Genomic DNA, 17,359 nt, shown 5'->3' with positions numbered 1-17,359 from the left:
TTTCTCTCATAGTGGGTTTTGCTTTATTTCTTTGTTGAACATGCCTTAAATTGTATAGTTCAGTCCTGAACAGCTAACTGAAAATGTTCTCTAAATGATGGATTTAAGTTGGAAATCACCTCGTTGACTGGCCTCTAAAGTCAAAGAAAGAAAGGAGCTTTCTGCAATGTCGTTTTCTGTTGGCTATCAGAACCGTCTGTTCTGTATTAACCTGATACATGTACCACCATGATATTTACTAGTTAGCAACAGAATAGAGCAGCTCTTTGATTTATCTGATTTTTGCTGGTGGTTGGCTTTTTTTGCCCTTTTGGTTTCCTTAAAATGAAGAGTGGATTTGTTCAGATTTCCTGTTTAGATTATTGCTGAAGGTGCAGGCTTAATAAAGGGCTGAAGTCTGTACTGTCAGGAGCTGAGCTGACTGGGTGGAATTCACAGGATTGGCTTAAAGCACAAACTTGTGTTCCATAACTATTGTTGGATATACTGCACTAAGCAAATCCGAACCAGAGTGACAGGTCCGCCTCACGTTTAGACAAAAGTTGGTTAATTTGTTACACTCCAAGGGACTTAAATGTTTGTGGAAGCTACTTTTACAGTTTTGAGATGTCAAATCAGGCTTGTATTAGAAGCATGGTTGTAAGAGGAAGCTTGCATGAATGATATTTGTGGGTTTTGACACTAAACCATGAGTTTTGAAACTTGAAACTTGGGCCAGACTGCCTCTGCCTTGTGCACCTGGTACTGCTGCTGACCATCTCTGATGGCAGCGAATGGATGAGAAATTAACCAGTCAGTTGTGTGTTACCCTAGAGGAAATTCCACCTGTGGACTATTTGGAAAGTATCTTGTTCCATGTATGTATATCTAATTGGATTTGAGAGATTAATGCTTTTAGTCAGCTAGTTGTTTTTTGTGTCCTTGATAACTAAAGAATATGCAGTTTTTAATCTAAATGGCAACTGATATTCATTGACTATTATCAGTTTAGGTTTTGGTGGTTAGTTGCCTGCTATAGCTAACTGTAAGCTGAGGTAGCCACAGTAGGTTCCAGTATGTAATAACTATTGAATTAATACTAAATGGTTACTAAGTTTAATGTTGTTGTAGTGGGTTACCAAAACAAAGAAACTGACTCTGACCATGTGAGTATACTGAGAAGTTTCTTATTTGTGAATGACTTTAAAAATACCTATGTTTGGCATTTTAAAAGCTAATGTTATGCGATAAAGTAGTTTGCAGTTTATTTTACTGAACTACACGTGCTTTTAGGATTAGGTAAACTACAAAATTGTGTTTTCAAAAAGCTCTGGAAGTTCGGTTGCAACCTTCGTAAAGATCCTGTCACGGCCTGTTTGCATGGCGCTATGAAGTTGAACATCTGCTTTATTTTAGCTCTGGTGACTGTGGTTACAACAGTAGTGGCCTAAAAGATTTTGTGAAAGTTATATCCCAGTCAGTTCAGCTCCTTTGCTTAATGAGTCTTTGAATGTTGTTAAAATAACAGCATACATGTAATGAAACTGTTTTTGGAAAAGAACAACTGAAAGATGTGTAAATAGTTTGGCTTTTGTTTGTTTGAAGAACAAAATAAATACTAAATAAATAGCATTTAGCAGTGACTTGACTCAGTGTTTGTTTTTGATTTGTTTCATAAATGGAGTACATTTGTGAGCGAGTGCACAAGTCGAAAGGTGTGAACATCATGAAAAACATTACTGGCATTTCCTGTGTTGTGATGAGTTTTTCGTCATCAGGGTTACTCTCGCGATAGTTTGAAACACATGGCTGCCCACAGTGTTTACAACTTCTCGCAATGAACTGGTGAATAGATGCACAGAGTGCCGAAGTAGAAGGACGTCGAATAATTTTGTGTACTCTTGGGACTCTCCGGTTTTAGGCGACGCTTTGACGCCGTCGAGGAGGAAAGTGTTTATAGCCAAACTGCGAGCAGAACCAAAGGCCAGGCAAGCCCCAACACAGGTAGGTAGCGTCTGACTGTTAGCATAGGCTAACGCTAACGCGGGGTGATTGCTGTTTGTGGTGTGGACCGACGGTTAACGGAAATTTAAGCATTTTTGCCTTATATGCAGGCGTTATTCTACGTGTAAAACGACAGCGGAGTATTCATGGAGTAAAACGCGTCAGGGTTTGTCATGTAATTTGTCCCTCGTAAGCGTGAACTTAGCAAAATTAACATTAATGCTAGTTTGGAGTGGCTGGCACGTCACGACTAGCCACAGGTGTCTGTGGGGTGTTTGCATGTACATTTTGGCGTCAGTTATTTATTCCTCCGAAGAAAAACGTCACATTTACGTCTCTCAATTGGCTATTGTGTTTAGGTTTCTATACAAGTGCTCTTATATTTTTGCATGTTTTTCATCGGCTTGTATAATTGGTCTCACCTACCCTGTACCCTGCCTTCATCTTTGCCTGCCTCACTGTTTTCTAGGCTAGTGGGTGCTGTGATGTCCTCGACCCCCAGCAGACTCAAACACCCACACTGCAGGAAGAAGCACTATCCCAGTAGCACTTACCTCACCCACGTCTGACAGCCAATCACCAGACACAAGGCACTTGGACACCAGGTGCAGGACTTGACAGGAAGGACTGATAAACAAATAGAGATGTCTGACACAGCTGGAGGTGGTGAAAGTGGAGGTGCAGCAGGTGCAGGCCAGGAATCAGAAGCAGATAATGAGCCCCCTCAACAGGCATCAACTTTATCTGAAGGTGACAGCATAGAGGTAGGTGAAACCTCAGTGGAACAGGCACCTCCATCCGCCAAGCGGCCCAGAATGAACGAGGAGGAGCAGGGGCTGGAGCAGGTTGAAAAGCCCATCATGATGCATGAAGAAACACCAGCACAGGCGGGATTGCTGCAGGGAGACACAGCCCCACCAGCACAAAGTAGAGTATCTGCAGCTGCATGTATCAAATGAAATATAAGAAAGGGGAAAAAAATCAGTTTCATTGAAGTTAAGACTTTGGTTTGTCAGAGATTCAGGATTATCTTGAAGATTAATGAGTTACTCTACGCAAATGTACTTTTCAGTGCTAGGAAAGGAACCACTACAATGTGAGGAGGAAGGTCGAGAAGGGGAAGAGGTGCCTGTCAGTGGGGGAGGTGAAGAAGAATACCATCAGAATGGAGACGCAGGGCATGATGCCCCCTTAGAAGGAGAGACGAAACCAGAGGAGGAGCACAACGGTAACAGATCTGCCGACAGCCCCAGTGAAGGACAGCAGTAAGTGGAGGAAGAAGTCAGGTTTATTTTTAACCTGTGTTTCCATAGACCCAGGGGTTAAGATAGTAGACACGCCGTCAACTGAGCTATTTCAAGCAGGATTTTGTGGAAGGTGGCGTTACGTGATCATTATGAAGATGTGTTAAACACATATGTTTCCAAAATAGAGAGAATATGTTGTTTGTGTCCTGCAGAGCAAGAGTTCTTGGTTACTGCAAAATGACCATATAGTCTGGGAAAATAATGGATCTTGATAGAGCACTGCAAAATGCTCGTGCTTCTTAATCCTGTGCTTTGATGGGCCAGGAGTGTGTTCACCACCACAAATGATTGTGGCTCATTTTTTCCACTTTTTTGTGTTAAGATTAATTCTTTTGCTATCAGTGAATCATCTTAAAAGATCATTCTGGTCATTATTAGCTGATATTTTATTTATTTAATGTATCTAAAGTTCACCAGGAGCACGCCACCTCCTCAGTACACACCCACTGAGGAGCAAAGCAAACTATGAGTCTTGAATACAGACACCCATGAAGCAACATACTCTGATGACAAGTCAAGTTTTAAAAAAGTGATTATTAGTTTTACTCACACCAATGCAATCAACCATATGTACAATAAAAATGAAAAAAGCGCTGTTGTGGCCTTCTAAAAAAGTGAGACATGTAAAGAACACTCTCAGTCTGAAATGACTAGACTCTGTTTTCTGTTTCTTCAGCCAAAGCCAAGCAATAAATTGCAAGGAAGTGTGTGTGCAACTTGTTTTAATCCCAGTATTGATGATAATTGTGCACTCGCAGCTATTTGCACATATGTAATTGCCTGCTCTGGGCATTTCACTAAAATGGGATATTGTCTTTCAGTTTGTTGTGTAATAGTTTTTTCCTTTCTTTTAAGCTCATTAACTCAAGATTTGCCCTTCTCTCTGCCTTGCTTCCAGCCTTGGCCTAGATTTCACCCAGAACCCACAGATGCTGACCGGTTCCTGGACTGAGTTCTCCAGCCTTCCAGAGAATTACCTCAAAGGCTGCAAATGGTAATCTCTTCTAAAATTAACATGACATATAATCCACCATAGGGATGAGGTTTTGAAGGTGCTAGGTATAAACGTTATAACATCATTATTGAATTTGTGAGTCATTAGAATGATTACCATAAATAGAAGACAATTACTTTTGTACATTCAGTGCCCGAGGGCTGATCAAGGACAGATATCGATGTCCTGGAAGTTATTGTCTCTCAGTACAATTTAAGTTAGGAAAATGACTTCCACTGTCTTTTTCAATCTCAGGCCAGAGTGGGAACACAAGTGCAGACAATAAATTAGGTATAAGTGAGGCTGCCTGGAACAATCTTAATGTTACAGTCAAGATAAATCCATTTCTCAGTCAAGAACAGTTAAGACATTTATGTTGAATTTGATTGTTGTACTTTGGCTTGCCTGTGTCAATGAAAGACTAAGCACACAAGAGACTGTCCAGTATCTCTGTGAGTCTGTATAAATGGAGCCAAAGCATCAGGCCTAAGGTGACATTGATCTGTTAACCATGTGAAATCCACATGCAACCTCCCTGGTTAGTGTTAATGTAAATAGTTTCTGGAATTGTTAAGGAACAGTCCAATGCATATTTAAAAAGAATACAAGAATCTATTGAATAAAAAGCATCAGAAATAGTTTTTCTGATTCTGTCATTTACTTAAGCTGCAAGTGCGACCACCTTTTTCCTCAACCTGCAACCTTTTCTAAACTAGGGCCCCTGACGGTTCCTGTATCCTGACCAACAGTGCGGACAATGTGCTCCGTGTGTACAACCTCCCTCCAGAGATTTACAGCTACAACTGGGACTTGCTTCCTGAAATGGTGAGCATCTTACCATCATGTACTGCCTGTGCAAATGCTGGCAACTAGGGATGTAACGACTTCCTGAATTTTGGGACTGTGATGCTATCTACCATGACGTTACATGATTATTTACTATTTCTCCATGTCAAAGATTGTATTGTTTTTGTTTGAACAGCAGAGGGCACAGTCATAGTATTCAACAAGACAGACTCCCATCATCCTTTGCATGCAAACCAAGCACTGCTAAAAAAAAAAATAAATAAATAAACCCAACAAGAAAATTACAGATGAATCAGCCAATAACGGAAAAGAGATTAAAGATGCTCTATAAAGCTGATATGTGGCAACATTTTGGTTTTCCCATTTCAAGAACTGACAATGGCTAAAAGGAAATGCAAAACAACTTGCATATACTGCCAGGCGGCGGTCAACTACGCTGCAGGAAACACATTGAAAATGAGACGCCATTCGGCACGTTGCCACCTGCTAAAACTCAAATTACAAAAACAACAAAGCTTCAGCCAGGCCAAAGGAGCCTGAAAGAAGCATTTGGAGCCCCGCTTCTCCAGAACAGTCCCAGAACTGCAGGAATAACAAGATGCATAAAGACTTAAGGTCATTTTCTGTGGTCGACAACGATAGAATTCAGAGGTTAGTAAACAAGCTGCAGCCAAAGTATAAAATTCTTAACTGACCTTGAACCTTAACTGATCGCGGATGTGGTCACCCGATGGAACAGCTCTTTTAATTATGTTATGAAACTGCTCCTGACTGCTGCATTGTTTTTGTTTTGAAACTGTACACGCTTCAGTCATTTATTGCGAAAGACATTTTATCCCAAGTCATGCTTAAGTCATGGCTGGTTATTTTAATTTGTGAAGGAAGGAAAGCAGAAGCACTTTAAGCTAAAAATAACTTTTATATGAATATAATATGCTGTATGCACAAATTTATTAATAAAGGTTTTTTTTATTAAATATCACAATAAATATCGAGGACTTTGGTTTCCTCTCCATTAAAAGCTGTTGAATTATAAACAGGAAAGGTTTTACCTCTTTAGAGCGGACCAGTATTGTGAGTCTTGACCAGAATTGCTCAGTAGATACATAAACCCTCAATATGCCTGGATACAAATTTGAAACAGTTCCTCTAGTGCCCCCATCAGGCCCAAGTCCAGGCCACTTTTTGGCTGTAATTGCTGGAGCCTGTGCACAAGTCCAGTGTTTGTCTTAACTGAGTTTTGTAGGACAGGTGTCCAACAAATGGACTCTGTTCAGTTTCTGGAAATTAGATAAATCACTATCAAAAATTCGTCTTATGCTTCTACAAATAGAGCATATTTGAAATGAATTCTTTATAGCTTTACAGTTCCAAATGCCATTTCTCAACCTCAAAACTTGGCTTGATGATGAAGTTGAATTCAGTTAAATGGTATTAACACTGTGTTGTTTGACCGTTTTATACAGAGGCCACAACTATGTTGCTGTTGAACGTAATTTTTGCATCTATGGTGTGTTACCATCAACTGAGAACAAACACAAAACATTTCAATCAATTTAAGGCAGCAGCGTGAGAAAACGTGTTCCCAAAGACTTAACAGTTAGGTTAAAACATTTAGGTTTTAGAAAATATCGAGTGACGAGCCAGCCTCTTAATTGTATTACAGGCTGGTAGATTGGGATCATTGAACAAAAATAATTGAAATATAATCCATTTTCGTCCCATTACAGAGATCACAGACTGTTTGTGAAAAGGGTAGAAAATTGAGCTTTGATTGCTCCATTTCTCACACGGTGCCACTGGCTTTTGATATTGAATTTCACTATAAGGGAACAGCCTGTGATATTTTCTTCCAGCAGCCTATTCAGCACCAGCATCAGCACTGATGGACCCCATAAATAATTTCAATTTGTAAGTACCATGCATTGCCGTCCTTACATTCCTGACTGTCTCCTTTCCTTTCTCGCACTCTGTGGCAGAGTCCGGTGCTTAGGATGGCAGAGGGAGACACCATCTACGACTACTGCTGGTACCCCAAGATGAACTCTCTGGACCCGGACACATGCTTGTGAGTTGAGCTCGATCTTTGCCAGACCGTGCCCTGAGCCTCGGCTCTTAACAGCTGGATAGATGAGACATTTAAAGTTCACTTTGAAGGTCAACCTGCCAGATGGTGAAGGATGTATACACAGAAAAGGTACTGGGTTGTTTATCTAGGCCAGTGTCAGTCAGTGATTGGTGTTCGTAATCTAGATCTTGGATGGTTAGTGCGCCCGTGTGTGTGTAAGATTTTCGCTTGGCTTGAGCCTGTCTAATAGACTATCTGAAAATACGTAGAGGGTATTGTTGTGTGCTTGTGACTCATTCTTTGATCCCTGTGGTATTTTTACTCGTTGTGTGAGCCGGCTGCCAGCGTTGAGAGATGCTGTAAAAGCTTTGTGATGTCTCTCATTATGAGAGAAGAGGTGGCCTTCATCTTGTCTGCTTCTACCTCTGTCGCAATCTGCTTGGCTGTTTGAGGCCCACGGTGCTTTTTAGCATGATGCAGCCCACTAACGGCTCTCCGGAGTCCAGACAGCACCTAAAGGGCTTCATGATTCTTTCTGTCCTCTCTTTGCTGTTTTTTTTTTCTTGCCATGTGTGTGCACCCGCGTGCTCGACCATCCTTTGAAAATGTGGTCATTGTGACATCACTGCGTGTTTGTCCATGCACTGTGAAGCTGAACCAACATCAGAAGCACCCAGCCGTCACCGTGGAGATTCTGTGGCGAGAGAGGTAGGGCCGTGCTAATGAGCTGAGGTCAAGTTGCCAACAGTTTCCACTGTGTATACCTCCTCCCCCAGCTCCCATCATGCTGCACTTACAGCCTCCACCCTCCGACAGATCCCTCTGATCAAGGCCCAGCATTGGCACCACTCCACCCCAACACCAGACAGTCTTCAGTGTGTAAGAGGAAGGCAGTGTGTGTCAGGAGCTGCATGTCCAAAGATGAGAGTTGTGTCAACAGCACAATGATCAACAAATGAATCGTGTGGACAATAAACCACTTGAGAGGCCTGTGCGTATGTGCCAAAGCCGTGCAAAGACCTGTCTGTCACAAGGATGACAGCAGGAGGTGGTGACAGGAATGCTTCATCTTCTTCAGATCACTGACACATATCAGAGAAGGGCTCCTGCAGAGCAACAGCAGGTGGTCTGACAAGCTCAGAGTCAATTGTTAAGGGCTGGGTCAGCCAGGTAAAAAGATTATGGTTGTGATTATTAAACGCATTCACAGCAAACCTGTTTTCCTGGTGCCTTTTCCGTCTCCCTCCTTCTCCCCCCTCTTCTCACATCTCCCATTTTGTTTTTCATTCCTCCCCCTGCGCTCCTTGAACTATCCGTCTGCCAAAAGCCGCGTGTTGTTGATGCCCCTCCTGTAGAGAGGGAATAAGGGCCCCTGTTATGGCTCGGTTAAGTTGCACTGAGTTCTAGGCATTGCTCCAAGCTAGCAGCAGTCTAGCATTATAATTGGGCATTTCCCTGCACTGGAATAAAGCTGCGGCTCAGAAGGGCCATAACAGAACACGGCACCAGCGGTAGGGGCTAATTTCCTTTGTCTAATTGAGCCGCAGTGATGTTTCGGCATTTGTTCAGCACCCAGTAATTAGAGTTAAAAAGGCATGGCTCAGTCTTTGGCCCTGATTTGAATCAATAAGAATGTGCTGTGGTCTTGTCTCCATAATGAGGCGTGGCACAAAGCTGTGTATTTGTTTTGATGCATTGATACATTCAGGTGGATGTGGTGCAGTAGAGGTCAGAGCCAAGAAAATGAATCAAACACGATGCTTTTTTGGGCATACATAATGTATATTTCAAAAGAATCTCATTCAAATTTCATTTGAATCGGTTTCCTATCCTGGAGGATGCAGGCACACCTCTGTTTTATTCCGCTCGTTACTTTGGGTAATTTTTATAGACAAATGCTGATTGTCACAGTATGCTCACTTACTAAACGTTCTTATGTGTTGAAAGTCTAAAATGAGAAATTTCTTAATTGCTTGCTGTAAAAAAAAAAAAAACAAACCCTCAGGGACAATAAAGACTGACTCCATTAAGTATTCTCAGCATTTACTCATCCTTGGTTCATAATTTGCATTAGTCACTCTCTATTCCCTGTTGTCTCAGTGCTTTTCCCATACGTCTTAATAACTCACGCTCTCCCCCTCTTTGCCGTTCTTTTCGTCTGGCCTCTTACTTCCTTTCCCCAGTCTAGCCAGCAGTAGCCGTGACAACCCGGTCCACATGTGGGATGCATTTTATGGGGAGGTGCGAGCCAGTTTCCGACCCTACAATCACCTGGATGAGCTGACAGCGGCCCACTCTCTCTGCTTCTCGCCCGACGGCACGCAGCTCTACTGCGGCTTTGACAAAACTGTCCGGGTCTTCTACACGGAGCGTCCTGGAAGGGACTGTGAGGAGAGGCCCACCATAGGTCGGTTATTAACAGCTTGTGTTATTTAGCTGATTAATTAGAAATCAGTTATACTTTACAGCATAAGGATATAGTGTTTAATACGTGTTCAATGTGTTTCTTTACATCAGAAGTTGATGGCCATTTCAACTGTGCCCCCATGTAGTTTTCTGTTAATGCGTCTTGAAAGCAGGGGAAAGTGGACTAAGATGGAGTTTATCTTCATGGTAATGAATTATTCTGAATAATATTAACTTTAACAAACAATGAATCATGAGTTGCGCGAAACGTTGATTATTTCGAGCAGGGACTGCTTTGAAAACTCTCCCTGTTGTTCAAGGATGCAAGAATAAAGAATACTTTCTAAAAAGAATCGCATTCACAGCCCGCGTTCTTGTAAAATCAAACCCACAAGACAATAAGTAAACAGGGACAGTGTGAAAAGAATAATGTGAAGTCAGTTGTCTCCGGTATTCAGAAAGTTGCCATCTGACAGCTGGCTGTCACATCTCACAGGCTGAAGTCTCTTTCAACAAACCAACAAGGAGAGTTTTTATTATGTACCTTTGGCAAAAAACAAAACAAAGGGAACTAAATGTTTACTGTGATGAATTCCTAACCTCCGTCACACCTCAGAAGTGTCTCAGTTCGCTGGCAGGTTTTTGTACCGTCCTGAAATGAACTGAACCAGTGTCTGTCTTTAAGTTAACACCAAAATGATCCTGGGAAATATCAGTAGGTCTTATTTTTCAATTCAGGGGTTGCATCTTCATGTCTCGGCAAGAAAAAAAACTTAGTAACAAATGCAAAATGCCTGAAATAAGGATTTTTTTTTTCTCATCTCTGCTACACTGGCAGCTCGACATCTCGCTGCGGTTGAACCTTGCCTTCTACGGTTTCATGTTTGTTTGGCTCCGTCAGCCCTGCTTGATAATTGATATCTGCAAATTACACAGAAATGTGTGGTTACTCTCAAAAACAGGTTATGTGATACATGTGAGGACTTTGCCAAAACCTTGCTTCTGCTATTTTGTGCCCAAAAAGCGTGCTAAGAGCCTTTTTTAAAGAGCAAGAAAGAGGATGATTGGGAAAAGAGTGCAGCATAAAAAGAACCAGATGACTCAGATGTGAGTTTAAATGTGCATTGTTGAGACATGTTTTCCTCTTGTAATGTATGAGCTGGCAAAAAGTCAACTTTGAGTAGAGGTGATTGAGAGTTTTGTCTTGTGAACCTTTTAAAAGGCCGACGGCCTTGCCAAACGCCACTCTCTTGTCCTCACTGCAGTGAAGAAGCAGGGCCAAAGTGGCATCATCTCCAGCTTTGGCTTCAGCCCCTGCCAGTCTGTTTACGCCTGTGGCTCTTACTCCCGCTGCGCTGGCCTCTACTCCTGCCAAGACGGCACCCTGCTGGCTCTGCTGCCGACCCGCCACCACGGAGGGCTCACCCATCTGCTCTTCTCCCCTGACGGCAACTACCTGTACACCGGCGGGCGCAAGGTGAACATATGAGCACACACACACACAGCAGCATGCAGAGAGGAGACCTGAGGGTAATAATACTGCCTCGTCTGAATGATCACACACACACACACACACACACCGTCAGTAGGATTTGCGTGTTAGGCAGGTAACAAATGACTTTGCTCTGTTGCATTGGGAAATTGGTTTACACAAGCAACGCTTTTGGATAGGAGCTTGATATGCTAAGTTACTGCCTCAGTGGTATGAGTCAGCATGTAAAGAGTCTGATTAGGCTTCATGGGATTCCCAGGAAAGTCAAAGTGAAAAGGATTCATGTGTTTCACAATTATTTTAGCCAATTATCAACAGTAAGGCAAGTTAAGACACCACCATGAATATAGTATGAATGACAGGGCGACAATAAAAAGCTGTCTTTCTAATATTGTTGTGGGTTGTCGATGTGTATTTTGTATGATTACAATAAGAAATTCATGTGTGTCTGTGTGTGTGTAGGATCCAGAAATCCTGTGCTGGGACCTGAGGGAGCCAGGCAAGGTTGTGTTTTCGCTTAAGAGGAACGTGGCCACTAATCAGCGCATCTACTTTGACCTGGACCTGTAAGTTTAACTCAACTCAGGGATGTGTGTGTGAGCAAGCTTGAACTGATACTGCCCTTAAGACCCCATGGTATGTATATGAGCATCAGTCCAGTTTTAGGTGTGTCAGTACTGATCAGTAATCACCCGTGACCTGTTGATTGTTCACACATGTTCTGCTGTCGTTTGTTTCTGTGTAGGTCAGGCAGGTACCTGCTGAGTGGCGACACAGAGGGAGTGGTGTCAGTATGGGACACCCAGACAGCTCCTCCTGATGGTAATGAGGAGCTACTGCAGCCTCAGCTCAGGTTCCAGGCCCATTGGGACTGCACCAACGGCATCAGGCAAGAGATCCCATCAGCAATCATTGTACAATAGATATCTCTTAAAATGTAAATGCCTGAGCTTCTCATTTGTCCAGGTCATGCTATATATGACCGACTAGCTGGACTACAACTTACTACTGTTGAAAATGGTACAAACAGCCACAAACAAAGGCTCCTGATAGAGACAGATCTTATTGGACTTGAGTACAAACAGAACACCAGCTGTGAATAGCAGAGAGAAAGTAAGCAATCATCAGATTTAGGTCCTTCAATCATGTTCAGCGACTGTGTTGCTGTTTTCCTGCCTGATTGTCCTGCTGCGCTGTACTGTTTGGGTCTGACAATCACTCACACAAAAGCAGAGATACAAACAAATCATCCAGAATATTTTGCGTAAGAGAAGAAGCGGCTTTCGATTTCAGAGTTTTAACATGCCACAACATACAGTGTCACTGGTCTGTGAGAGCAGTCACTACAGCTCCTGCGTGCTCTGTTGCTTAGTAACAATTCACATAATCTTAAATTGGTGTGTCTGTGTAGAAGAGATGAAGTGGCTGATGAACTGAAAATTATGCATCATGGCAGCGAATGAGCTATAATTACGTTTAGAATCTGGACTTAAACCTCAGTAAATTCAGTTGTCTGTGAACTGCATCTCTAATTACATGTTAGTTTTAACGTCTAAATGTATTTTAAATGTATAACAGGTGCAAAGTTGCAGTGCAAAATTCCAGAAAACTTCTCTTGAATCCCTCTTTCTTTTACAGTATTCATCCCTTCATGCCGTTGTTGGCAACCTCCAGCGGGCAGCGACAGTTCCCGTGGCCCGGCGACAGCGAGGGTGACTCGGCCTCCGACGGCGAGGGGGGTGAAGCTGTGATGTCACCGCAGGAGATCCGACAAGACAACACCCTGAGCCTGTGGTGGGCTGGGCCGCTCGGCCCCGCCGCAGAGGGCCACCAGGCTCAGAGTACGGAGACAGCAGAGGCCTGACGCCCTGTTAGTTCAGCCAGCTGACATAAATTGTGTTACACCTGCCATGTGATATTTATGTGGAGAATGGTTGCTTCGGATAAAGCTGATTATGGGTCAGTCCGATTCTCTTTGCCATCCGCAACATGAAGACCTGAGGCTGAAGAGCTTTTCTGGATCATTTTTAAACATCCGGTTACCTTAAACATTTACAGCCCAAGTAAATTTCTTAACATATCACCTGCGAGCTCACAACAGTTACAGACCACAGTAGAGTAAAATATTAAAGGACTGACTACAGAACAGATTTTCAGGGTGTCATTGTTATGATGCTGGTTTGGTAAATTACAACCGGAACTAAGTGGCAAGACTGTGGTCAGCGCTAAAGCAAAGGTTTTCTTTCAAATCTTACTCAGGTTGAGACAAGATGTGGGTTGCATAAGGAATGGAGCCCAATATTTCTGAGTTTTGTTATTTAATTAGTGAGAGAACTTTTTTTTTTTTTTTTAATGCAGCCAAGACAAAAAACACCTATGAAACGTTTTTTGCCCTTTTTTGTTTTATCCCTGAATTGGGTGAATTTGGTTGGATTGACAGCGCCGTGAAGCAGCCCAGTGTCGGATCTCAGATCTGAGTTGTATCTGTGGGAGTGTTTGTTTACTCGTGTGTGGCCATAATGCTGCCCCAGAGATTCCAAACTGCTATAGTTACAGTAAGTGCCATTTGTTCCTGAGCTTTGCTTTTGTAAACTGATGATCTCCTGTTTTTACCTTCTTTTTTTAAAACTATTGAACGCACCAAATGTTGGGTCGCGCAGTGCATGTCCACAAATGTATATTTTTGTAAAGCCATGATGGTCATCCTCATTTTCCGAATGTATTTTCTGCAAGCGGCTAGCTCGATTGCTGTAACCTCATAACGATCTGTGAAAGTCTTAGCAGCGGATGCACCTGGAAAACGACTGATTTCTTGACTATTTGTGCTCGGATTACATTTGTACCTCTGTGAGTGGTGATGTGGCAGCACAAAAACACACTGTGTTTGAATAATTGCATAAATAATGTACTTCAGTGATTTGCTCAATGCTTGTGTTGCCATCAGTGGGGTGTGCTTTGCTGTAGGGTTTCTCCAAGCTATGCCTTGTAACTTTTAGACACTGAGGAATCGATTCATTTTGAAGCCTGTGCTGATCCAGGTTTCACGTCTTGGAACTCCAACTTTTTGCCAAGTAATTATACTTACAATCGTGTAGCTACTAGCACACAATATGACACAAATTTGCTCTACCAGGAAGCGTAAGGATATCTCCAGCTGGATGGCTGTGTCAACAACAGGTGGATTTCTAGTGGTTTTCTTCAAGCTGGAGTGAATTAAAAGCATATCTCATCACAGGTTCGCAGCCTTATTCATTTTTGTCCTTTCTGGTTCAGGCAGTCCAGAGTTGGATGCCCTGTCATAAATCCCCAATGAATGCAAGATGATGTTACATCCAAGTCAAGAGGCAGCTCTTAAGAAGCTAAAGGGACTTTTGGCTTCTGCTTGTGAGATGGAAACTATTCATAGCTTTCACCTTTCCCACACACATTCTGTACGAATGCGCGCACACTCATGTATTTGATTGTCTGAAACCACAGGGGCACACCGAGCGGAGAGCCAAGTTGGAGAGCTGCGCTGTTGTGTTGTGCCGGTTGCTTAGCGACCGTCTCCGCCCTGAGAGAGGAAAGTAGGTAGCAAGACAACAGGAAGGAAAATTGGGAACAGAGAAAAAAAAAAAGCCAAACAAGTGTTATAGATAATCCAGCGGTGTAGTGATTGCTGCTTGTTTGTCTGATGGTCTGGACTTGCCATAATGTATGTGTGTGTGTGTGTGTGACAGTCTGCTTTTGGATACAAATATAAATATCAGAGTAAGGTGTGTGTGTGTGTGTGTGTGTGTGTGTGTGTGTGTGTGTGTGTGTGTGTGTGTGTGTGTGTGTGTGTGTGTGTGTGTGTGTGTGTGTGTGTGTGTGTGTGTGTGTGTGTGTGGTGTTGGTCACCTGTGGGCGCCTTGCTGCTGGTTATGACACAAAGACAGTGGCAGGATCCACAGGCAGCTCGTGTTTTGTTCTGTCGTATGAACTGTGAGAGTCATGTCCAGTCACTTGATTGGCAGTGATCAAAGGAAAGCGGATGCAGCTACGCTCGGCTCAAAGTGTTCGAGCATGAACTCTGAACAAAAAGTATACTTTTTTTTTTTTTTTTTTAAATTTTAAACCTGTTGTAATCCGAATTTGTATATTAAGAAAGAATGAAATTACTACATGTAATGTGAAAGGGGGTCGCCTACAGAGGATTATCATACACCTCTGTACTTCCACTACCTTTTACTGTCTAACTCATTGCTTTCTATTGCACATTCAGACTTTCAGTATTCTACATTTTATTATTGCAAGCAAACGCTAATTGCATATGATAGGTATTGATTTCAGTATTAAATGTAGTGGTTTTCAGTGCTCAAGTCCCATTGTCTAATGATCCATCAGAGGCTAATCCACCTTGGCAGCAGTGCAATTCTTGAGATAACATTGAGCAATCGTTATCTTCAAAAGCATCTGTCAGAATGATCTTTGTATGTGTATCTGCGCTGCCTTCGGAGAGCCATGTTGCCGAACCGTACTGCTGTCACACAGATGACAGCAGAGCCATTATCTTCATTCCAAGGTGGCTGCAGTGCAGTCTTTCCACTTGTGCAGTTAATGAGCCAATCCACATCAAGTGTTGTGTGTTTCTGTGTTCTGTGCTTCCATTTACATCGCGTCCTGAGTGAGTCTCCATGGCCTTGCATAAGTGCCTTCCATTAGACAGACGCACGCACAAACTTAACAGTACCAGCGCTCATCACCAGAGAGTGTGCAGAATAGTAAGTAATGGGATCTTGATATTAAGAAAGACATTTGAAAACAATTATTCAAATGGCTGTCTGCCTGTTGAATCTCCTAATCCCACAGCGAAGCACTCAAGCAAACACTCAGCGGTGTGACCCCGGCTGAATTAGCATGGAGGAAAAGAGGAGCGCACGGCTCTGAAGTTGGAGATGCTAAAATGTCTAGACCGCTTTCTGGTTTGTCACTCTCATGCTGCCTTTGAAAGGGAAAAGGCTTTTTAGAACATGAAGCGGGGAGAACAGATTTGCTGTAGCTTTTAGAGGTTGTCATACATGACATTTCTGAAAATGTCAAAGGGACGGCTCCTTTATCTTGGGGAGGCTTTGGATGTGTTTGGCAGGCGCTTAGCACAGGGCTTCACTCTGACCCGGCTCTGACACACCAGTGGAGTTGTTGCATTCAGTTTTCTTCAGGCTTAATGGGTTATGTGCTGCATATACACAGCTGCTATGTTATGTGCTACACCTCTCACTTTTTAGGTCAGGCTTTTAGGAAAAATGGAGCTTGAACAAAATGGAAAGCAGGCAGACAGATCTCAACCTCAACCAAAAAGATGTGGAGTCAAGGTGTACCATCAGAAAATCTTTGCATATTTTCTGTGTGCCTTGTTGAACATTGCTTCCCAGATTAGGTTGCACTGACAGCAATAGTGGGCTTTACCTGCTATCACTTAATCAGTCATCATCCTGGTCATCAGCCTATTTCCAACACCAAAAGGTGGAGGGATTATCTTCCAGTGTTAGCCCCTGAAATCCCAGACATGAGGCAGGTTTTCATCCTGTTTGAGCCCGGTCGGAGCAGCATGAGGTTGGGGTCACACAGGACGGCTTTTAAGAATTTAGTTTCAGCTTTCACAAAGTTGAGAGACCAGGTGTTGACAGAGCAGAAGAAGAAGCTTCCTGACTTGAAGTCCAAAAGTAACACAGCAGCCTACCCCTCTTATGTACTGCACTTATGTGATTTGTAGTTTATTTCCATTTCAGATGGAAATAGTGCACCGTTTTCTGCACAACATTCACTTGACTGCTACAGCTACGCATTGCAAATTAAGATTCCACATAAAAAATGTGACGACTCCTAAAATTTAACTAGATTAAACAACCAATCTGCACAATTTAGTTAAAATGTAGCTGTTTTGTTACTAGCATGCTAACATGGTAAGCTAAGTTGGTGAGCATGGCTTCCATTGCTTGACTTACTTTCCTGTTGACATTCAAATGTTAGCATTTAGCTCGCCGTGCACGAGTGCAGCCTCACAGAGCCATCAGCATGGCTGCAGACGGTCTTGTTTTAGCAGCGTCTCTGCATTCCTGTAGTGTCAGGCTACTTGCATTTCCTACCTGCCGATGATCAGTGGCCTCTTCTGTGAACACCAGTTTGGATAGGCGCTCGAATAGTCAATGTCTTCATGAGCATGTATCAAAAATGAAACCCCCCTATTGTTCACAGTCTGTAGTGGAATGTAATGTTCACGTCGCCACATTTTCTGCTCATTATAGACAGACCAGTCTGAAGTTCAGATGACTTGAGGTTTT

General features: G+C 42.8%; 1 protein-coding gene across 1 annotated transcript; it reads left to right on the top strand.

Annotated features, from left to right (window-relative positions):
* The first annotated feature begins 1,761 nt into the window (after positions 1–1,761).
* Positions 1,762–14,663, top strand: wrap53 (WD repeat containing, antisense to TP53). The gene is made up of 11 exons (XM_070992778.1): positions 1,762–1,983; positions 2,453–2,910; positions 3,056–3,248; positions 4,189–4,284; positions 5,001–5,109; positions 7,071–7,159; positions 9,343–9,566; positions 10,831–11,042; positions 11,520–11,623; positions 11,803–11,946; positions 12,696–14,663. Exons 2-11 carry the CDS (start codon positions 2,628–2,630, stop codon positions 12,919–12,921), a joined length of 1,680 nt encoding a protein of 559 aa, XP_070848879.1. The 5' UTR covers positions 1,762–1,983; positions 2,453–2,627; the 3' UTR covers positions 12,922–14,663.
* Positions 14,664–17,359: the final 2,696 nt, after the last annotated feature.

The sequence above is a fragment of the Chaetodon trifascialis genome, chromosome 23, assembly GCF_039877785.1.
Source record: "Chaetodon trifascialis isolate fChaTrf1 chromosome 23, fChaTrf1.hap1, whole genome shotgun sequence".
In the NCBI taxonomy this organism is placed as follows: Eukaryota; Metazoa; Chordata; class Actinopteri; order Chaetodontiformes; family Chaetodontidae; genus Chaetodon; species Chaetodon trifascialis.
Note: the sequence above shows the minus strand (reverse complement) of the source record. Positions and strands in the feature narration are given on the sequence as shown.